This window comes from Oncorhynchus mykiss, chromosome 16 (assembly GCF_013265735.2).
Source record: "Oncorhynchus mykiss isolate Arlee chromosome 16, USDA_OmykA_1.1, whole genome shotgun sequence".
NCBI lineage: Eukaryota > Metazoa > Chordata > Actinopteri > Salmoniformes > Salmonidae > Oncorhynchus > Oncorhynchus mykiss.
This window is the reverse complement of record NC_048580.1, coordinates 15,014,167-15,037,694: the sequence shown is the minus strand read 5'-3', so window position 1 is coordinate 15,037,694 and position 23,528 is coordinate 15,014,167. Positions and strand designations below refer to the sequence as shown.

The following is a 23,528-nucleotide window of genomic DNA, read 5'->3' as shown; positions in this document are numbered from 1 at the left end:
AATAAAACATTCCCATTAAAAAAATATTTAGATTTACAGAGGTGGAAGGGTAATTCAAAACACAACCTCTTCATCAAATGTCTTGGCATGCTCAGCAAAAACCACACCACCCTGAATTAATGACAAAACCCAAGTTATTTTGAAGTAAAATGTAGATTGAGGATGTAGGATGTCTACTTACTATCTTTCTTGTGATAGGATATTTCTCATTGATATGCCAAGCTCAGTTAGAGGTACTTGGGATTTTGGTAATGCCATTTATCTACTTCCCCAGAGTCAGATTAATTTGTGGATAATTGCGCTAGGACTAAGAAGTTGCTAACTAGCGCATTTGCTAACTAGCATTAGCGCAATGGTTGGAATAAATTGTATTAACACTAGTTAGCATTGGCTCGTGAAACTACCTCTAACTTTCTTCATACTGGACACTGTGGTATCCACATTTTCATCTGAATCTGGGGAAGTAGATATATGGCCTCATTGCCAAAGTATCTCTTTTCAGGATTTTTTTGTTAGACAGCTTTTCAATTTTGTTTGCATGTGGTGCACATATGTAATGTAGTACGCAATTTTTGAGGAGTACTTTTGCCTCGTGGGTGCTACTTTCAGAACTTCTGGCTAAAAAGTATACAGAAGTGCAGGAGAATCTCTTTAATTCCCTTGTTTGAAGAACTTTGAATTCTATGGACATTTTGGACTGAGGTGTCAGCTCTTGTCAGTGATGAACCGTCTATCTTCTGTTACTGATTTTGGGATTCCGAGCCTTGGAAAGATTAGTTTGGGACTTGTCAAAAATTATCCTAGGGAGGAGACTAAGGCAAGGATCATCAGCCAGATTCAGCCGCGGGCCGCCAGTTGGGGAACCTAGTCCTAAGGTATATTCTGTGCGCTATTACCCTAGTCATATAGCCCAGCGAGCCTAAACATTCCTTAGGGAGGGGTATATACCAGAATCTGAATGCAAGTGGTATGTAGCAGCCTATTGGAACTCAACTGCCAGTATAGTTGTTTAGCAAGCCATTATTGTCCCACCCAGTAGGTTTTAAAATGCACGTAAATAATTACAAGAGCCAGTGTAGTCAATGTCCACACTATCACGTGTAGGCTAACCCAGTCTCCTGATGTTGTGGTGACTTAGACCAACAGAGTTGGAGACATTTTCTGACTCAGCATTTTTTCAGCGTTGTGCCAAAAGCTTTACCAGGGTGTGCTGGTCCTCTCACAGCCCTAGCACTTAGTTAACTCTCATACATGGTTGAAACCACCTTCCAATGTAATAATGGCACCCATGTCGTAGTGTGGCAGGCGTCAAGATGGCTTGAATTTATCTGCTGCATGCTACAACTGTCAGAGACATTAACTGCTTAATGCTTGAAACAGCAATATGTAACTTTTGGGCAACTTGACCAAATTCACAAAAAAAAGTGAGTTATCGATCGGTCATTCTCATTGGTAGCAAGTTTAAAAAGATAGATCTGTTCTACAGTGCATTAGGAAAGTATTCACATTTTGTTACAGCCGTATTCTCAAATGGATTAAATAATTTTCTTATCAATCTACACACAATAACCCATAACGATTACGCAAAAACAGGTTTTTAGACCTTTTTCTGAATGTATAAAAAAAAACTGATACCTTATTTACATAACTATTCAGAGACTCGTAATTGAGCTCAGTTGCATCCTGTTTTCATTGATCATCCTTGATGTTTCTACAACTTGATTGAAGTTCACCTGTGGTAAATTCAATAAATTGGACATGCTTTGGAAAGGCACGCCTGGTTATATAAGGTCCCACCTTTGACAGTGCATGTCAGAGACAGGATTGTGTCGCGGCACTGATCTGAGGAGGGTACCAAAACCTTTCTGCAGCATTGAAGGTCCCCAAATACATAGTGGCCTCCATTTTTTAAATGGAAGAAGTTTGGAACCACCAAGACTTTACCTTGAGCTGGCTGCCTGGCCAAACTGAGCAATCGGGGGAGAAGGGCCTTGGTCGGGGAGGTGACCAAGAACCCAATGGTCACTGACAGAGCTCCAGAGTTTCTCTGTGGAGATGCAAGGACCTTCCAGAAGGACAACCATCTGTGCAGCATTCCACCAACCAGGCCTTTATGGTAGAGTGGCCAGACAGAAGCCACTCCTTAGTAAAAGGCACATGACAGCCCTGCTTTGAGTTTGCCAAAAGGCACCAAAATCCAATAAAATGTACATTCTATTGGTCACATGCACATGGTTAGCAGATGTTATTGTGAGTTTAGCAAAATGCTTGTGCTTCTAGTTCCGACAGTGTAGTAATATTTAACAAGTAATCTAACAATTCCACAACAACTACCTAATACACACAAATCTAAGTAAAGGGGTGGAGTAAGTATATGTACATATATAAATTCCCAATCTGGCCCTCAAACCATCAGTCACCTAATAATCCCCAGTTTACAGTTGGCTCATTCATCCCCCTCCTCTCCCCTGTAACTATTCCCCAGGTCGTTGCTGCAAAAGAGAACGTGTTCTCAGTCAACTTACCTGGTAAAATAACGGATAAATAAAAATATGTAAATAAATGGATGAGCGATGACCGAGCGACATAGGCAAGATGTAATAGATGGTATAAAGTACAATATATACATATGAGTAATGTAGAATATATACATATGAGTAATGTAGGATATGTCACTTTCATAATGCCACTTTAATAATGTTTACAAGTGATAAATTTTTTAAAGTGGCCAATGATTTCAAGTCTGTATGAAGGCAGCAGCCGCTCTGTGTTAGTGGCTGTGTAACAGTCAGATGGCCTTGAGATGGAAGCTGTTTTTCAGTCTCCGTGTCCCAACTTTGATGCACATGTACAGACTTCTCCTTCTGGTGGGGTGAACAGATGGTGGTTATTTTCCTTGATGATCTTTTTGGCCTTCCTGTGACATCGGGTGCTGTCGGTGTCATGGAGGGCAGGTAGTTTTCCCCAAATGATGCTTTGTGCACACCGCACCACCCTCTGGAGAGCTTTGCGGTTGTGGGCGGTGCAGTTGCCGGACAAGGCGGTGATACAGATAAACAGGATGCTCTCAGTTGTGCATCTGTGGAAGTTTGTGATGGTTTTAGGTGACAAGCCAAATTTCTTCAGCCTCCTGAGGTTGAAGAGGCGATGTTGCGCCTTCACCACACTATCTGTGTGGGTGGACCATTTCAGTTTGTCCGTGATGTGTACACCAAGGAACTTAAAACTTTCCACCTTCTCCTGTGCTGTCGATGTGGATAGGGGGGTGCTGCCTCTGCGGTTTCCTGAAGTCTAAGATCATCTCATTTGTTTTGTTGATGTTGAGTGAGAGGTTGTTTTCCTGACATCACACTCCGAGTGCCCTCACCTCCTCCCTGTAGTCTGTCTCGTTGTTGATATTCAAGCCCACTACTGTTGTCGTCTGCAAACATGATGATTGAGTTGGAGGCGTGCATGACCACAAAGTCATGGGTGAACAGGGAGTACAGGAGGGGGCTGAGCATGCACCCTTGTGGGGCCCCAGTGTTGAGGATCGGCGAAGTGGAGATGTTGTTTTCTGCCTTCACCACCTGGGGGTGGCCTATCAGGAAGTCCAGGACCCAATTGCGCAGGGCGGGGTTGAGACCCAGGGCCTCACGCTTAGTGATGAGCTTGGAGGGTACTATGACGTTGATTGCTGAGCTGTTGTCAATGAACAGTATTATTAGATGGGTATTCCTCTTGTCCAGATGAGATAGGGCAGTGTGATGGTGATTGCATCATCTGTGGACCTATTGGGGCGGTATGCAAATTGACGTGGGTCTAGGGTGGCAGGTAAGGTGGAGGTGATATGATCCTTAGTCTCACAAAACACTTCATGACATAAGTGGGTGCTACGGGGCGATGGTCATTTAGTTCAGTTACCTTTGCCTTCATGGGTACAGGAACAATGGTGGCCATCTTGAAGCATGTGGGGACAGCAGACTGGGATAGAGACAGATTGAATATGTCCATAAACACACCAGCCAGCTGGTCTGCACATGTCTGAGGATGTGGCTAGGGATGCCGTCTGGGATGGCAGCCTTGCGAGGGTTAACACGTTTAAATGTCTTACTCACGTCGGAGAATGAGAGCCCACTCCTTGGTAGCGGACCATGTCGGGGCCACTGTATTTTCCTCAAAGCGGGCAACGATGTTTCGTTTGTCTGGAAGTGTCATGTTGGTGTCATTGACGCGGCTGGTTTTCTATTTGTAGTCCGTATTTGCCTGTAGACACTGCCACATACGTCTCGTGTCTGAGCCATTGAATTGCGACTCCACTTTGTCCCGATATGGATATTTTGCTTGTTTGATTGCCTTGTGGAGGGAATAACTACAGTGTTTGTATTCGGACATATTCCCAGTCCTCTTTCCATGGCTAAATGCGGTGGCTTGTGCGTTCAGTTTTGCGCAAATGCCGCCATCTATCCACTGTTTCTGGATAGGAGTGGTTTTAATAGTCACAGTGGGTACAACATCTCCAATGCACTTCCTTATAAGCTCACTCACACAGTCTAAATAGATATTATTCTCTGCCCGGAACATTTCCCAGTCCGCGTGATCAAAACAACATTGAAGCGTGGATTCCGATTGGTCAGACCAGCGTTGAGTAGTTCTCGTCACAGGTACATCCTGTTTGAGTATCTGCCTATAGGACCGGAGGAGCAAAATGGAGTCGTGGTCAGAATTGCTGATGGGAGGGCGGGATAGGGTCTTGTATGCATCGCAGAAGTTATTGTAGCAGTGATCCAGTCTATTGCCCGCACGTCTGCTTTATTAAAATCCCTAGCTCTAATAAATGTTGCCTTTCAGTTTGCATGGTGTCCAGTGAAGTTCCTTGAGGGCCGTCGTGGTATCGGCTTGAGGGGGGATATATACGGCTGTGACAATAACCAACGAGAATTCTCTTGGGAGATATGGGTGGCTTTTGATTGTGAGGAAGTCTAGGTCATGTGAACAAAAGCTCTTGAGTTCCTGTATGTTACGATTACACCATGAGTTGTTAATCATGAAGCATACACCCCCGCCCTTCTTACCAGACCATGTCTGATGTCTGATGACACTAAGATTGAACTCTTGGCCTGAATTCCAAGCGTCACGTCTGGAGGAAACCTAGCACCATCCCTATGGTGATGCATGGTGGTGGCAGCATCGTGCTGTGGGGATGTTTTTCAGCGGCAGGGATTGGGCGAGAGTAGTGAGGATCGAGGGAAAGATGAACAGAGCAAAGTACAGAACCATCCTTGATGAAAACCTGCTCCAGAGCGGTTCCAACAGGACAACAACCCTAAGCACACAGGCAAGAAGCAGGAATGGCTTCAGGACGTCTCTGAATGTCCTAGAGTCGTCCGGACTTGAACCCGATCGAACATCTCTGGAGAGACCTGAAAATAGCTGTGCAGCGATGCTCCCCATCCAACCTGACAGAGCTTTAGAGGATCTGACGAAAAGAATGGGTGAAATTCCTGCTTGTAGCGTCGTACACAAGACTCGGCTGTAATCGCTGCCAAATGTGCTTCAACAAAGTACTGAGGGTCAACAAAGGGTCTGAATACTCATGTATATGTCATTAATTTATTTTTAACTAATTTGTGCAGATTTATAAATCTGTTTTTGCTTTTTCTTCATGGGGTATTGTGTGTAGGTATTTTTTTTTAAACAATTTTAGGATAAGGCTGTAACGTAACAAAATGTGGAAAAAGTCTAGGGGTCTGAATACTTTCTGAATGCACTGTATGTGTGCTATTTTTATTATTCTCGTATGTTTAGTTTTTGCGTCTTTTACTTTTGTTTTTGTACGCCAGCTTCAGACATCTGAATTATATTTATTTTTAAATAATAAGAATATATATTTCACAGCGTTTTAGATGGTACAATGGTTCTAAACACTTGTTTTGTGTCACAAACTGAAATTAGTCTTATTATTAGAATTTTAGTAACCAGGAAATGCCGGAGCGATTTCGGCATATTGCACTTTTAAAATGTGGTGCTAATACACTGTGTTAATAGATTGCCTTTCCCCCCCAGCCAAGCCAAGCCAACCCTGCTGGTCCAGCGAGGGTGCGACTGTGGAAAAACACAGCTATTCATGGTACTGCAACGCCTCGGAAAGTGACAAGAAGCCTATTGCGCAGACCACCACCCTAAAGAGCGAGGCCAAGGACTCTTACGACAACTGGGACGCAGTGATGGGTCTGGGGCCCACCCCAGAGCCCCCCAGAAGCCCCCCTTCGTCAATGTGGAGTGGCGAGTGGGGATATGGTCTCAGTCTGGCCAGGCAGGACAAGACCTCCACAGAGCCCACTCCCAGTGACGTTGTGGGCCTGGGGGACTTCGAGATCCCGATCGAGCCCTCCGAGTCCCATGACTACTCCCAGTCTCTGCTCAGGGTCAGCACCCACTGCCGGACATACCGCCGGCCCAACAAAGGCAAGCAGGCCGGGGACTCTGACAGTACCAGTAGTACTAGGACCAGTACAGCCTTCAGTAGTGGGCCCGGATCTGGCCCTCTCAAGACCAACAATACAGAGAACAGCAGCAAGCAGGCGGGCCGCGGGCGGACGAGAGACTTCACAGTGCTTCACCCGTCCTGCTTGTCGGTGTTTAACGTCACCATTCAGGACAGGGTCATGGAGGAATACACCCCCGCTGCCGCCGTGGCTGCCCCCCTGACAGACCAGGGAGAGACTGGCCGCCTGAGAAAGAAGACCGAACCAGCACCAGCTAAACCCACCAGGTGATCTACTGCTACCTACCTACTTACCGCTAGACTGGGATAATCACTGTTGTTGTTAGATTATGATGTTTGGGCTATTTCTGCTCCCTTCACTGAGTCATAACAATGAGGTATGTTTCTCTCCCCCTGTGGGAATAATCTGCACACTGCAGTATAGGCTATGCTCTCAAATGTGTGTTTGGATTTTTCTATTTTCCTGATAAACATGCATCCTTCAATATCTCGCACCTGCTCAGACATTGGATATGTGTAGGTTGTTCTAACTTCTCTCTCTGCTTCTCTCTACCAGGTTCAGACCCACACAGAGCAAGACCAAGAAAGACACCAAGTTGGACTTTTTTGGCTTTGAGGAAAACGAAGCGGGCCGTGGTGCCACCCAGGAGGAAGCCAGTTCCGACCCTGTGGCATCCGGCAGCTCCAACTACAAGATCAAGTATTTTGGCTTTGACGATATGAGCGGCAGCGACAGCGACGAAGACGAGGGCTCCCAGGCCAAAGAGAGGAGGAAAGCTAAAAGGGCTGCCGCGGCTGCAGCCACAGCTTATGCTGCCTCCGCTGCTGCCATGGAGATGAGTGTGGACAGCCCCTTGTCCGCCAGCGAGGAGCTGGACAGTCGGACCAGCAGCCACTCAGGTCAGGCACAGGGCCTCAGGCGAGGCCAGTAGTAACACACACACACACACACACACACACTCAGACCAGCATCGGTACAGGGCAGACTCAGTCAAGGTCAATTTCAAGAACATGGATTTCTCTACACACACACACACACACTTCTAAAGCCTGGTGGACACTACACAACTTTCAAAATCCTAACGTCGCTGAGCTTCTCGCGTTAAACGACCTTCTTTCCTGTAGTTGTCTTGCTAACGTAGTGGTGCGCACTAAACGATGTGGCACAGACGGATCACACTGCACGATTCTTCATTTGGTTGTGAGGATTCAAGATACCAAGTTGTCTCACAAAAACAAGGATGTGCTTAGATTTAACGTAGCTACTAGCTGTGCAGTAAAGTAGCATAAGCATTGTCAGACATTCACGCTTGCCATACAGAGTTGAAATATCTAGCAAACATTTTGAATTGAATAACATTGCTTGTACATTTAAGAACTGTAAAGATTTTACCCTTTGGCTTTGGTTAAAGGCAAGTACAAACGCATACTTGTACTAGTCATCGCTCTAGCTCGAGTCTACACATTCTGGTTGATTCTGGTTGATGCGAAACTATGTCATCTCACTGGCTTTTTTTGGTGAGCTCTCATTGCTGATCACCGTTCTCAAAACTTGTTGTTGCTCATATCACACTACAGGAGCATTGCAGATTTTGTGCTGATAAAATCAAATGTTTGATAATATCGGGACGTCTGGAACTGCTCGAAGACGAGATTGGTATCCCTCAGATTGCGTCTCTGAACCTCTCGCATTAAACAAGCATCCCACTTGTCTGGGACAGCTACACTGAACAAAAATATCAACGCACCAAGTGTTGGTCCCATGTTTCATGAGCTGAAATTAAAAAAATCCCTGAAAAGTTCCATAAGCACAAAAAGCTTTCTCTCTGATTTTGTGCACAAATTTGTTTACATCCCTGTTAGTGAGCATTTCTTATTTGCCAAGATAATCCATTCACCTGACAGGTGTTGCAAAGCAAGAAGCTGATTAAACAGCATGCTCATTACACAGGTGCACCTTGTGGTGGGGACAAGACTACTAAAATGTGCAGTTTTGTCACAACACAATGCCACAGATGTCTCATGTTTTGAGGGAGTGTGCAATTGGCATGCTGACTGCTGGAATGTCCACCAGAGCTGCTGCCAGATAATTTAATGTTTATTTATTTACCATAAGCCACCTCCAACCTTGTTTTAGATCATTTAGCAGTATGTCCAACCCGCCTCACAACCGCACACCATGTTTATAGCGTTATGTGCATCAGCGGTTTGCTGATGTCAACGTTGTGAATAGACTGTCCCATGGTGGTGTGGTGTTATGGGCAGGCATAAGCTACAGACAATGAACACAATTGCATTTTATCAATGGCAATTTGAATGCACAAAGATGCCTTGACGAGATCCTGAGGCCCATTGTCGTATCATTCATCTGCCGCCATCACGTTACGTTCAGCATGATAATGCACAACCCCATGTTGCTGTACACAAGTCCTGGAAGCTGAAGATGTCTCAGTTCCATTTCCTGCATGCTCACCAGACATGTCACCCATTGATCATGTTTGGAATGATCTGGATTGCCGTGTTCAGCAGCGTGTTCCAGTTCCCTCTGATGTCCAGCACCTTGGCACAGCCATTGAAGAGGAGTGGGACAACATTCCACAGGCCACAATCAACAGCCTGAATAACTCTATGTGAAGGTTGATGTGTCGCGCTTCGATTTATGAGGCAAATGGTGGTCACACCAGATACTGTTTTTCTGATCCACTCCCCTACCTTTAAGGTATTTGTGACCAATCGATCCATATCTGTATTACCAGTTGTGAAATGCAATGATTAGGTCCTAATGAATTTATTTCAATTGACTGATTTCCGTATGAACTCCTAACTTTGTTGCGTTATTATATTTAGTTCAGTATAAATTGTGGCCTAAATCGTGTAGTGTACACCTTGCTAAAGCTAACATATGGGTTTCTACTAAGCCAACAAGGAATTGTGTTACCAACGATCATTTAGTGATTTGATTTGGAATTTTAGGGCTGCTGTAAGTATACAAAATTGTCAAAATATTTTGAACCCTTGAATTTGGCTTTACTGCTATTAGCCCATAGACATGCATTGAATAACAGCTTTGTACATGGATAAACGGTCACAAAAAAAGCAAAAGGAAGTTCGTCCGGGAGTGTTTGTCTTATATCTGAGGGAAATACTTCATTTATTTATTACATGTATTGACCCCTTAGTTTAGTGCCTAAAGCATCTCCATATATACTTCCATTCATTTTTTAAAACGGATACCTGGCTACCTTTTAGACTTGTCTTCAGAGGCTTGTGGGCATCCTAGAGCAAAACAACCGACATGTTCGTGAGAGACTCACCTTTCCATAGAGGGATTAGTGTGTAGCCCAAACTGTTGGGGCGCTACAGACAGAAGTTGGCAAATCATCTGTACCGACGTCAGGCGAGTGCAGTGGATTGAGACGCAGCCCATGTTAAAAAAATAAAAAACACACGTCTAGCTTAACCTGGCGGATTTTGATGTGGATTTTTTTAATGACGCTAATTAGATTTCCGCGGGGCACGAACATCGACTTTTGAGAGTTAACCCTAATTGCTCCTGTAAGTCGCTCTGGATAAGAGCATCTGCTAAATGACTAAAATGTAAATCTACTATACTCAAACAATTTAGGCTAGTAATGTCTGCGTCACAGATCTTATAATTCACGATAGGATTCTGTTTGTAGTTCTATGGACTTGGTAATGAACTGTGATGTTCCCGTCCTATTCTAACACACCTTTTGGCATGTCCCCTGTAGATGTGATGGACTTCCCAGAGGACAACTCTGCCTCTGTGGGCCTAGAGATGCCCAGGAGACCTCAGGCAAAACAGGTGGAGAAATCCAAGGAGACCAATAGGAAGATCTTCAGTGGCCCCAAAAAGGTAAGAAGTGTTCTATGGCAACTCTCCCTGTACTCAAGTCCAGGATCGCGTTCATCAGGCCACAGCGACACATCTCAGTGAAACGTTTTCCAACGGAAAACAAAAAAGCTCTTTTTATTGGACATGGTCAGGTAGTTCCCTCCCTGTTTCAGTCTGTTTGGTGCCCAATGAACTAGACCCAGAACGTTCATCAGAGAATGAGTAGACTATACTCTGTATGCGCTGCTGAGATGCCAGGCCAAAACAGCTTGTTGGATTATTTGTATGTGGATGAATGGAGCGATGAGAGCTGTCACTGAAGGTCTCTGGTCCTAGGTACTAATAGGTGTGAAGCGCCCCCACCTATGGGACTCCACTCATTTAGCTGAAGTTCCATACCTAGCAACGGTCATTTATTTAATGTTTTATTCATCCAGAGAACCAGTAATGCCCGTTCTCCAATCTCGCTTAGATGGACTTCATCTGTAAGTGCTCCACTATTGATCTTTAAGACCAAGGCCATGTTTAGAATGGAATGTGAAATCATTTTGTGGAAAAATCCGGCACATTTTATGTGTTGAGGTTGTTAAGTACAGGTTTTAGGTCATACAATGGTTCATATAGTCAAAGGCAACTTGCACATTTTAGGTGTATTCTCATAAATCTGTCTTTGCATTCGGGCTACTACAAACCTGTGGAGTGCCACGGTGCCTTCCAAGTCTTTGGAGGTGTTTTCTGCTCAGAGATTCCTCATACATAGCCCTGTGAGGTACTCCATGCAAGTAAAATAATAAAAGCGCTGAACTCGTTTGAAAAACAATAGCCCTCCAAAAGGACCTGGCTATTCATGAGTCATCAAAAGGCAGCGTTTTCTATTGCGACTGGCCCAACTGCAGGGGTAGTGAAGTGGCACTCTGGCGCATGCAGTTTACATGGACATGTCCTGAATTGCGTACGCTTCCCTATATAGTGCACTATTTTTGACCAGGGCCCCGTTGTGCACTATGTAGGTAATAGGCTGCCATTTGGGGCATAGCCTGTAACTAAAGAACCCTTACAAAAAAACGATTTGAATTGGATGCATAACAATCTATCTTCTTCTCATGCGGTTTGCTTACAAATGACAGAAAAAATGCTGCTGTTTTGCATAATAATCCAACAATTCCCTCTTTCATTCTGCATAACCAGTTGTGCTTGATGCATTATTTGTGTATGGACATTTTGGGCCTCTGTATTTGTCTCTTTAAAATGTATGCCAAACAACAACCAATGATTGTAAAGTTTAACATGCTATGCACAAGGACAATTTATAACAATTTCCACTGAATTTGAAAATAAACACATTTACTTGAAGAACAGTGCAGACGCAAAGTTTGGTAACAGAATGACGGTTTTCTCTGTTTGTGCCTTCATTCTGTTAGCTTTTCATCTGCACTGTGCTTAAAGTAAATGTGTTTTTGTCTAATTTTCGGTGTGCCTTGTGCATGGAGTTTGGTTTGACGTACATTTTAAAGCGAAACATCGGAGTCCGCATCATTCTGTTACCGTAGAGTTGCCCGTATGCCAATCTGTTGATGTCGGCTGTCAGATGTTCGAGGTTGATTTAATGGCCACCATCATTATCATGTGGTCTCTGACTAATTCATGTCAGTTCTGTATATGGGCACCTAGCACTGCTCCAGTCTGGATGAGTGGATGTGGCTGAACAGCGAGTGTGTTGTGTTTATTGAGTAGCTCTCTGTCAGGCTGGTTAGGGCTCTGTCTGCTGCTTATGGACCTTCCAAGGCTGCCCTTCCCTCCCCTCTGTTCACAGCACACTTCTAGACTCTGAGCCAGGTTGGCTCTCCTACATTAATCATGGATATAATACATCTACTGTCTCTCTCATTTTGCCCACACTCTTTTCAACTCTCTTTGTCTGTCCATCTTCCTCACTCGCAGTCCTCTAGTTAACTTGGCTGTTTTTTCTCTATCTCCCTGGTGGTTGTCCCCAGGCAGTGATTTGGCCCATATCTCTCCTAAAAGTCTTGCTATTATTGCTTTATAGATTTTTCTAGGATTCCTCTTCCTGTTTTCAATCTGTTATTGTGTCTGGTTCTGCTGAACCAACCTCTCTTCCTGTTTGTGTGCCTGTTGCCTAAGGAGAGGCTTATGGCTCCTGCCTTCTCTTGGATTGGCTTTGAGCTCCAATGTTTGTGCACAAGATGGATGTTGGGCATTTTTATACATGCAACAGTTGAACCTGAGAGCTTGTGTGCTCTCATTGCGCCGTGAAAATGATTTCTGCAGGCCAGGCATCGGTAACAGGATGCATGTTGGTTGGGTGGGTTGTGCTGGCCCGATTTAAAACAGCAGCATTGGATTGCAGGAAGACTCAGAACATTTTTAACCTACCTTGAGTGCTATTCTCCTCACGGGGTTTATTGTTGTGGGTGTTAATGATGGTTGGTAGTGACTCATTTCAGACAGTTAAAAGTAATTCAATTAGAATCAGGGTTCTCCCCAAATAATATATATATATTTTTTGTCTTTTTAAGGCCTTTTTGCTCTATATTGCAGGATATGGCAGTTACGCCGTTCTCGACATATCACCTTGTTAAAATATCCTGCAGAGCCCTAAGAATGCGCCACAGGTTATTTATAGTGTCAAGCCCAATTCTCTCCTCGGTAGAGATGCACAGGTGTTTAAAGTCCCAGCATTCCCCCCACTCCTCATCATAATCATTCTCACTCTGGCTTAATGACTTCAGTGGCTCACCGACAGCATGGCGTAGAAGACTGGGCTGAATACGGTAGAGAACGAGGCAATAATCTCGTCAGATACCTTGCTGGTGGTAGTGTACATTCCAAATGGCACTCTATTCCCTTATATATGAAGTACTTTAGGGGCCCTGGTCACAAGTATGTGTGGTGTAGGTTGTCATGTTGGATTCATACATAGTAATGCCCTCTGTCTGTTTCCACACGTTCTGTGATTGTCTTTAACAAAACCAACTGGTTTCCAGGGTTGGGTTGGCAGATGGCTGGCAGGAACATTAAGTGGATTTTTTCTATTTTCTTTCACAGCTTTGTTTTTGTGTTATAACGACAGCTTTTAAATCTGAGGCTCATTTGAGGTTTAACGGCATTGGCGTGTGTGTGAGACGGTGTGGTCATGAGTCATACAAGTATGTTTGCATGTGGTGTGTTCCACGGTATCGGAATCACTAAGCCGGGATTCCGATTTTTCACTTCAATGTATGCCAAACAAAAACGATTGATTTCAGTTTAACAAAGCATACAACTATATGCACAAAGACTACTTTGGACAATTGACAAACGTTGTATCTGCACAGTTCTTCCTGTAAATGTTTTTGTAAAATATTCAGTGGTGGAAGTTGTTAAAAGTAGTCCTTGTTCTATGGTTAAACTTTGATTTAAATGTTTTTTGATTGGTATACATTTTTTTTTTTTTTACGTGACAAATCGGAGTCTCAGCGTATTTCCGTTATCATGGAATTGCCCATCTCTCATAAGACCAGAGCAGGGCTGCTGTTACTGTCTTGAGTGGTCCTGGAGCACAACAGCTGATGGCTGGTTGAATGGTTTAATTGAACCCCACCTACAGCTGTAAATGACAGCTCCTCAGTCTTCTGCTAAGTGTCTGTGTCTGTGTTTACTTGCACTAGTCTCAGAGGGCCTTGGTCAAACATGACTTAATTTGGCAGTGTTGGGGAGGGCTCAAGTGTTCATTTCCTTGTATCTGACCTTCTCGTGTTTTTGTGTGTGTGTGCGCGCGCGCGCGTGACCGATAAGTGCCCATGTTTACAGAAAATGCCTTTTGTCATGAGCTCACACTCCCATGGGGGTGGGGTGCGGGGTGGGCGTTGAATCTTCCTGTCTGTGTCCTCTTGATTAGGATCATTGTTAAGAGTAGAGGGCCTAAATGAACGTCTCCGTTCATTGTTTCCTGCAGTGCTCTGTCCTCAGACAACAATGTCTGTTTTATTTCTCCTTTTTCTTTGATTCATTATTAATATCCCAGCAACAGGCTGAGCCAATAGCCTCCCTTTAAGCAGAGAGGAGGTTTACGTGACTGTGTGCATACCCATGCCTGTGTGTGTGTGTACACAGCGCTGGCTGTTGTCTCCAGTCAGTCCTGCTGTTTGAGCAGTCCTGACTGCCTCTGGTGGTTTAATAGGCATTCATTTAGTTTCTCTCTCTCCCTGGGGCTTCTTTGTTATAGGAACCAACAAAGGCTGATGTCTTGTATCCAATCCGCTCTCTGTATATTCTCTCTCTATCGTCTCTCTCTAAATGGGGGTGCGAGGGAAAAGTTGTCCTTGGTTCATAGAACCGGGGTTACATCAGTCACCTCCGGTAGCCGCTAGATGCGGTTATAGTGAACAGCGGTTTCTGTTTTCTTCCTACAAATATGGCTCTCTTTTGAACGGTTTATGCTACAAAATATTTTGAAAGATAAAACTCTAATGAAAACGTACATACTTTCTTATCCGTATTTTTTTTTAAACTGCACAACACAGTTTGGGAACCCCTGCTCTACTTTGACGAGTGAATTGAGGTGCTATGTTCCAAGACATAGAGATCACGTCTAGTATCAGAAATCACCTCGAATTAGGAGATATTGACTATACTTTGAATAAGCTTAGTTGTTTTTAAACACAGCATACTGTTGCAGTTGGGATGTAGTGTGTGTGGTGATCAATGATTCTCATTTGATGTATTCTACCTAACACTGTTCTAGCAGGAAGGGCTGAACTGTGATGGAATGTGAAGTAACCTGATGGACTTACCTCGTGTTTTTCTGTTTCACCTGTAGTCTCCCACTAAAGCTGTGTACAATGCCAGACACTGGAACAGAGAGCCAGAGGAGCTGCCCCCGCCACCTTTACTCCGTTCAACCACTGCACCCGTGAGTAACCCCCCCAATCACCACCCTAGTTACGGGTGTCACCCACCAACCCCACGCCAAATACTAGACCTGGCACTCCCATCAGCCTGCCTATCCAGCTAGCTAGAGGTATGAGATTTCTGCAGTTGGTGAACACTGCACCACAAACTCTCATTTTCTGTCTCATTCTCTCTTGCTCTCTCTGTTCAAGTACCAGCAACATGGTGAACACTAATGCAATTTTCCATGCCCTCGACCCATAACTTCCATGTGACACTCCCTTTCCACCCTCACTCTCACCCTCCCTCCACCACAAACGATGCTCCAGTTGGCCTCTTCACTGTGGTTTACCACCTTAAGGCCACTCTACTTCATGGTGTGTCCCAATTGGCACCTATTCCCTTTTTATAGTGCACTCGGGTGCTATTTTAGGATGCACCCTGCGTCTGATTCATTTTCCATATGTCATTAGATGCATGTGTGGCACCGTGCCATTTCCTGGAATTCATTATCCTTTTAAAAATGCATCACAGCTCTGAACGCTCTTTACCGATAATGTTAGGACGGCTCTGAGCGCTCCTCCGTCTTACCAATGATGTTAGTACCGCTCTGAACGCTCCTCCTTATCCGTAATGTTAGCCATATATTACAGGTCCTTTTAACTCCCTCATCCCTTGCCTTCCCTCAAACTGCTAGAAGAGACTCAGAGCCTGTGTGTGGTGTGAAACTGAGTGTTTTTACTGGGCCTTATCTGGCCTTATGTAAGGGGCAGGATGCTGTTGGCTGGTATTCAACAGCATGAATCAGCAGCAGCGCCGTGTACTGAGCTGAGAGCAGGTGGCTGTGTGGTTCTGCTTGTCTCCCTCTGACCCACTCTCTACTTCTGCCCTTCTCACTCTCTCTCACACACACACACACCTTCCTTATCCTCTCTTGTTTCTCTCTCTCTCTCGTTTCTTTCTCGTTCTATCTACCAGGCTAGCCAGTCAAGCGGGGGCAGCAAGGACTCTACTAACTCTCACAAAGACGATGGCCTGTTCAAGGCACCGCCATGCCCGCCTCCCAAAGTTATCAAGTCTGTGTCGTTCCCCACTGAGCCCTACCAGGACATCGTCACTGCACTGAAATGTAGGAAAGAGCACAAGGAGGTGAGCTTCTGTTCTACCTGGCAGCCCATCACTGTAGCTGTGTTCGAATACTCATACTAACCGTACTATTTGAGGTAAATTTAGTATGTAGTATGCTTATTGGTCATAGAATGGATATAGTTAGAATGCCAAAAGCTCCGGGATGTCGTATTAAATACTAACAGTGGACACTATTTCCATGTTTTTAGTGCCTGTAATGTAATTCTTCAGAAAACGGCGTAAAATATGCAGCTGAAGTCCAACGAGAGCCGATACAAATTCTTTGCTGTCAATAATTGACAAATAAAAGAATGACTTTTCAAGTAAATTACCTTACACGTTATGTTTGCTAACAATCTGTTAGCTAGGCTATCGTTACTAGCCACATAGCATATCATTACAGCAGTATGTACCGGTATTTTAGCTAGCTACCTAACGTTAGTTTGCTATTAATGCATTTAACTTGCCAGTATATTAACTATATGCTATCTAACTTACTACCCAACGTTTATTGATTATTCCAGTCATTCTTAAGTGGTATAGTTGTGTGTTCTCAATGGACATTTGGGTGCGTTCGTAAATTCGCTCTGGCTAGCTACTCTGATTTCAAAGCACTCTCGTCACTCTCGAGTGTACCAGAGCTCAGAATAACTGATGTATTTACTAACGCCCAGAGCGCACTCTGGCACTCCAGATTGAATTGAAGAATGCACCCGAAGTTGTAAAATGTCTAGCTAGTAATTTGTTATGCTAACAAGAGGGAGACAGGTGTAGCGCTAGTACACTCAACTGAAACAATACCGTTCGTTTACAGTATACTAAAATTAACTAATTAGTACATTGTGTGTGTGTGTGTGTGTGTATATATGCTCATTAAGTATGTAGTATGTCAGTATGGGTATTCGAACACAGGTTGTGTCTGGATCTCAGTATCTATGAAGTACAGCCTATAAAAACACAAGCGATTGTCCTGGGGCTGTATGTATCAATCATCTTGGATTAAACATGCTGATCTATGATCAGTTTTGCCTTCCAGATCATAATGAATACGTTTTATTTGGACAGGGGGACCTGATCCTTGATCACCTAATGAATATGGGACCTGGTTTACAATGTTGAAAATGTTGTTAAACAAAAGCACCAATTCAACTGAAAGGATAACGATCAGACATATCTTGTTTGGTCAGGTGTAATTCATCTTATTTAGAAATAGCCTCTTGAAACGAATCAGTGAATTCTGAGGCTGTGTATCGATTACTCCATACCTCCTATAAGACAGTACTGCAGGATCCTTGAATCGCTAAACAGTGGTTAATGTAACCATCTGTAGTTATTTATCTTATTACAGAGGTGTCTTGCATGCTAAGCAGTGTGAGCCCCTCTAGGAACTGCAGTGTGGGCAGTTCCATAGGCAGGAGCAGTGTAATGAGTATCTCACATCTTTAAATTCCATCTGCAGTTTCATTTGCTGTCTTGTGTTTGTGGTCTTGGCTCCTGACCAACAAGGCAGGCGGTTGGTGGGTGCATAGCTCTGATGCTGGGAATAGCAGGACTGGGCTCTAAGCTCGATCTAGTACCTACGTTATGTGATTTGATGAACCCAACAACTCTTTGTCCCAGCTATACACGGTAGTCCAGCATGTCAAGCACTTCAACGACGTGGTGGAGTTTGGAGAGAACCAGGAGTTCACCGACGACTTCGAGTACCTGGCCACCGGCCTGAAGAGTGGCCAGCCCCTCAACACACGCTGCCTTAGGTAAGACTAGTTTCCACTAACTGCTGATACAGGGTCACATTCTTTGGCATATTCATTATGGTTAAGGTAATGATTCATGGCAGTAAAGAGCTTGATGATCTTGCAGAGGCAGTGACCCCCCCCTCTCTGTTCAATTCAATAAAACAGTATTTATCTGTCCTCTCCTGCAGTGTCATTAGCCTGGCCACCAGGTGTGCCATGCCCAGCTTCAGGATGCATCTGAGGGCCAGGGGGAAGGTGGCCCAGGTCTTCAAGACACTCAACGACGCCCCACAGCACCCGGTAAGTGAAGCCCCCTGCCTCTTCAGAGATGGTGGCTGACTTGACTTGGTTTCTGTCAGATCTGTGGACACCACTTTAAAAAGTCAGGATATCAGGTTCACATATCCTTTCTCTGTCCTCCCCCCCTCTAGAACCTGTCCCTGTGCACAGCTAGCTTGATGTACATACTGAGCCGAGACAGACTCAACATGGACCTGGACCGGGCCAGTCTAGACCTGATGATCCGCCTGCTGGAGCTGGATGGGGACCACTCAGTGGCCAAGGACGACCAGCTCACCACCAAGGAGATGTCAAAGGTCAAGGAGAAGATCCGCAAGCTGTGCGATACGGTGCACAACAAGCACCTGGACCTGGAGAACATCACGGTACGGGTCTCCTGTAGAGATAGTCCTCCTTGGGTCATATTCAACTACAAATGTTATGTAAAGGAAAACACACTTTTTTTGTTTCCTATTGGACAAGTTCAGGTGGTCCTTCTCGGTTTGTCTGTTCTTTTCCATTTGGTTCCCTAATGAATACGACCCTGGTTTTTGCTTAGAGGATGGAGGCTAGCTGCAACCCTCTGTCCTCCTGTCTTTTTGTTTAACCTTTATTTAACTAAGCAAGTCAGTTAAGAACAAATTCTTATTTGACCGCCTAGGAACAGTGTCTACGCTGTCATTCTGCCTTGTTCAGGGGCAGAATGATAGATTTTTAACTTGTAAGCTCGGGGATTTGATCTAGCAACCTTTCGGTTACTGGCCCAACGCTCTAACCACCACTGCGTTGTTGGGTGGAAAAACCCTCAGTCAGGTATCTGTAACCGTTAACAAAAAAACATGACTTATAATAACATTTTTATATAGATAGTACCAGTCAAATGTTTGGACACCTACTCATTCAAGGGTTTTTATTTTTACTACTTTCTACATTGTAGAATAATAGCGAAGACATCAAAACTATGAAGAAGCATATATTAAAACATGTTGTAACCAAAAAAGTGTTAAACTAATCAAAATATATTTGTAGTAGCCACCCTTTGCCTTGATGACAGCTTTGCACACTCTTGGCATTCTCTCAACCAGCTTAGTCACCTGGAATGCTTTTCAATTAACAGGTATACCTTGTTAAAAGTTAATTTGTGGAATTTCTTTCCTTAATGCGTTTCAGCCAATCAGTTGTGTTGTGACAAGGTAGGGGTGGTATACTGAAGATAGTCCTATTTGGTAAAAGACCAAGTCCATATTAGGGCAAGAATAGCTCAAATAAGCAAAGAGAAACGACGGTTCATCATTACTTTAAGACATGGTCAGTCAATCCGGAACATTTCAAGAGTCTTGAAATTGATCAGAAATACAGTGTAGACATTGTTAATATTGTAAATGACTATTGTAGCTGGAAACAAAGGATTTTTATTGGATTATTCACATAGGTGTGAAGAGCCGACTCCGGGATGCTGGCCTTCTAGGCAGAGTTGCAAAGAAAATGCCATATCTCAGACTGGTCAATAAAAGATTAAGATGGGCAAAATAACAGATACTGGACAGAGGTACTCTGCCTAGAAGGCCAGCATCCCGGAGTCGCTTCTTCAGAGTTGACTTTGAGACTGGTGTTTTGCGGGTACTGTTTAATGGAGCTGTCAGTTGAGGACTTGTGAGGTGTCTGTTTCTCAAACTAGACACTCTAATGTACTTGTCCTCTTGCTCAGTTGTGCACCTCTTTCTATTCTGGTTAGAGCCAGTATGCTCTGTTTTGTGAAGAGAGTAGTACACAGCGTTGTACGAGATCTTCAGTTTCTTGGCAATTTCTCACATGGAATAGCCTTCATTTCTCTGAACAAGAATAGACTGACGAGTTTCTGGCCATTTTGAACCTGTAATCGAACCCACAAATGCTGATGCTCCAGATATTCAACTAGTCTAAAGAAGGCCCGTTTTATTGCTTATTTTATCAAAACAACTGTTTTCAGCTGTGGTAACATAATTGTGAAAGGGTTTTATAATGATCAATTAGCCTTTTAAAATGCTAAACTTCGATTAGCTAACACAATGTGTTATTTGAACACAGGACTGATGGTTGCTGATAATGGGCCTCTGTACGCCTATGTAGATATTCAGTTACAAATCAACCGTTTCCAGCTACAATAGTCATTATTTACAACGTTAACAATGTCTACGCTGTATTTCTGATCAATTTGATGCTATTTTAATGGACCAAAAATGTGCTTTTTTAAAAAACAAGGACATTTCTAAGTGACCCCAAACTTTTGAACGGTAGTGTATTTGGTGAAAGACCAAGTCCATATTATGCCAAGAACAGCTCAAATAAGCAAAGAGAAATGTCAATCCATCATTACGTTAAGACATGAAGGTCAGTCAATCCGGAACATTTCAAGTTTCTTCAAGTGCTGTCGCAAACACCATCAATCGCTATGATGAAACAGGCTCTTATGAGGACTGCTACAGGAAAGGAAGACCCAGAGTTACCTGTGCCGCAGAGGATAAGTTCATTGGAGTTACCAGCCTCAGAAATTGCAGCCCAAATAAGTGTTTCACTGAGTTCAAGTAACAGACACATCTCAACATCAAGTGTTCAGCATGAATCAGGCCTTCATGGTTGAATTGCTGCTAAGAAACCACTACTAAAGGACACCAATAATAAGAAGAGACTTGTTTAGGCCAAGAAACACAAGCAATGGACATTGGACCGGTGGAAATCTGTCCTTTGTTCTGATGAGTCCAAATTTGAGTTATTGGGTTCCAACCACCGTGTCTTTGAGATACAGAGTAGGTGAACGGATGATCTCCGCATGTGGTTCTCACCGTGAAGCATGGAGGTGGTGTGATGGTATGGGGGTGATTTGCTGGTGACACTGTCTGTGACTTATTTAGAATTCCAGACACACTTAACCAGCATGCCTACCACAGCATTCTGCAGCGACACACCAGTCCGACTAAGCGCAAACCAGATTGGATGTAATTTGTTTTTCAACAGGACAATGACCCAAAGCATACCTCCAGGCTGTGTAAGGGATATTTGACCAAGATTGAGAGGGATGGAGTGCTGCATCAGATGACCTAGCCTCCACAACCACCCAAACTCAACCCAATTGAGATGAGTTGGATCGCAGAGTGAAGGAAAAGCCGCCAACAAGTGCTCAGCATATGTGGGAACTCCAGGTGAAGATGATTGAGAGAATGCCAAGAGAGTGCAAAGCTGTCGTCAAGGCAAAGTGTGGCTACTTTGAACAATCTAAAATATATTTTGATTTAACACTTTTTTTGGTTACTACATTATTCCATATGTGTTATTTCATAGTTTTGATGTCTTCACTATTATTCTACAATATAGAAAATGGTAAAAAAACAACTCTTGAATGAGTAGGTGTCCAAACTTTTGACTGATACTGTATGTATACATTTTTAAAAAAATGGTGACCTATCCCCTTGTAGAAAGGGATGAACAGTCGACTCTGACACTATGGCTTTGCACGGTAGAGCCAATGGAAATCATGTATTTGAATTGGGTCTGGCAAACTGCAGAGTTTAAACAGTTTGATCTGATTAATTTGAATGTCTGATGACGTAATGACAGGGCCTTTTGATGTTTGTATTTTTTCACTCCCATCCTCTATAAATATCCTCTCTGCTGATGTTGTAGTCGGTGTCCTACATGGCAACCTAATCCCTATGTAGTGCACTACTTTTGACAAGGGCCCATAGGGCTCCGGTCAAAAGTAGGGTGCCATTTGGGATGCAGCCCCTATTCTTCAGAGAGCAGACTGACCATTCACCTCAATGCCTCCAACTTATTTTCATTCGTTTAAGCACTCTTAATATTTCTGACTGTTAGACTGTTAGCTTCCATGTTGAATGAATCATTAGATTCTCTTATCGTTTGAGCTCAACAGTTTGCTTTAAAATATTTAATAGTGTTAGAAAGCTTATTTTTATCGACAATGTAATTAGAGACGGCAGTATTGTTTTGGTTGGATTCAAACGCCACCTGCATGCAAACTAGCTTCTCCTGGCACCCTCCTTCACTGGAAGGACGGAAGTCATATTTTTGTTCCTGTTTTTCCTCCTGTTATTGTCTGTCATAGTTGGCCTCTTTGAATCACAGTACACGGTCAGTAATGTCCATTTTATACCCTGTATGTGTGATGTAAATGTGTTTTCATTACTCCCTGTGTATCTGTTGCGAACGCAGACGGGGCATTTAGCCATGGAGACCTTGTTATCGCTGACCTCCAAGCGGGCCGGGGACTGGTTTAAAGAGGAGCTAAGGCTTCTTGGAGGCCTGGACCACATAGTGGATAAAGGTGAGCTAGACCTACACCACGTTACCCTGAAACTGTGTGTTCTGTGTCTAGGCTAAACACCCCGAAAGGCGGTTCCCCTGATCCTAGGAGCTGACAATTCAATTAGATTCAAAATGCATTGTTGGTATGACAAAAAATGTATTCGTATTGAATGTTATTAGTATTTTGTGTTACTTTTTCATTGTGTTTGTCTGGATACAGACAGCCCTGTTGAAGCTCACTCATGACTGACTCATGACTACCTGTGGGGAAATCAAGGAGATCCCAAATGGTGGAATCACTGTGGCAGTATACTAATGTTCAATATGGCATTGGTTGAAGCTCAATGTTAAATTCAAATCTCCCTACCATCATATCTAAGCCAATATGACACAATGTTGAATATTTGCTAATCAATTGAATTGGAGTGACGCAACACACTCTCGTCATGAGCAGTCTGGCTGTTACCAACAACCACACATCAGACTTTGAGCAATTTAGTATTTTCTGCGCTCTGCTTAGCTCAAATTCTAGACTTTGAATTAAAACGAGAATGTAGCGTACATAAAGTTACCATTGGATTTCATTTTTTTAGATTGACTAAGTTTGTAGGTGTAACTGTTTTTATTAAATGTATAATTTATCCCTTACGTGCTCATTTCTGTCTTTAAGAACCAAGGAGGTGCTACCTTTATTTAGCATTTCTGACAATGCTAAAGCATTTCTGACAATGCTACGGTCTTTTCAGCCAAAACTGAGTTCGAAAACCGGACGAAAGCAGTTGGGTTACGCAGCAACAGTGCTATTAGCTAGCTAACACCAGTTGGATGAGAGGCAAGCAACAAGCAA

General features: G+C 43.7%; 1 protein-coding gene across 1 annotated transcript in view; it reads left to right on the top strand.

The window, feature by feature from the left end:
• LOC110491419 (wings apart-like protein homolog) overlaps window positions 1–23,528 on the top strand; it is a 46,165-nt gene that overhangs the window by 3,890 nt on the left and 18,747 nt on the right. The window contains exons 3-11 of the mRNA XM_036946263.1: window positions 6,046–6,754; window positions 7,044–7,387; window positions 10,240–10,364; window positions 15,163–15,255; window positions 16,212–16,382; window positions 17,982–18,118; window positions 18,289–18,400; window positions 18,532–18,765; window positions 22,589–22,700. Coding sequence (XP_036802158.1) covers window positions 6,046–6,754; window positions 7,044–7,387; window positions 10,240–10,364; window positions 15,163–15,255; window positions 16,212–16,382; window positions 17,982–18,118; window positions 18,289–18,400; window positions 18,532–18,765; window positions 22,589–22,700 — 2,037 coding nt within the window. The remainder of the gene's footprint in view (window positions 1–6,045; window positions 6,755–7,043; window positions 7,388–10,239; window positions 10,365–15,162; window positions 15,256–16,211; window positions 16,383–17,981; window positions 18,119–18,288; window positions 18,401–18,531; window positions 18,766–22,588; window positions 22,701–23,528) is intronic.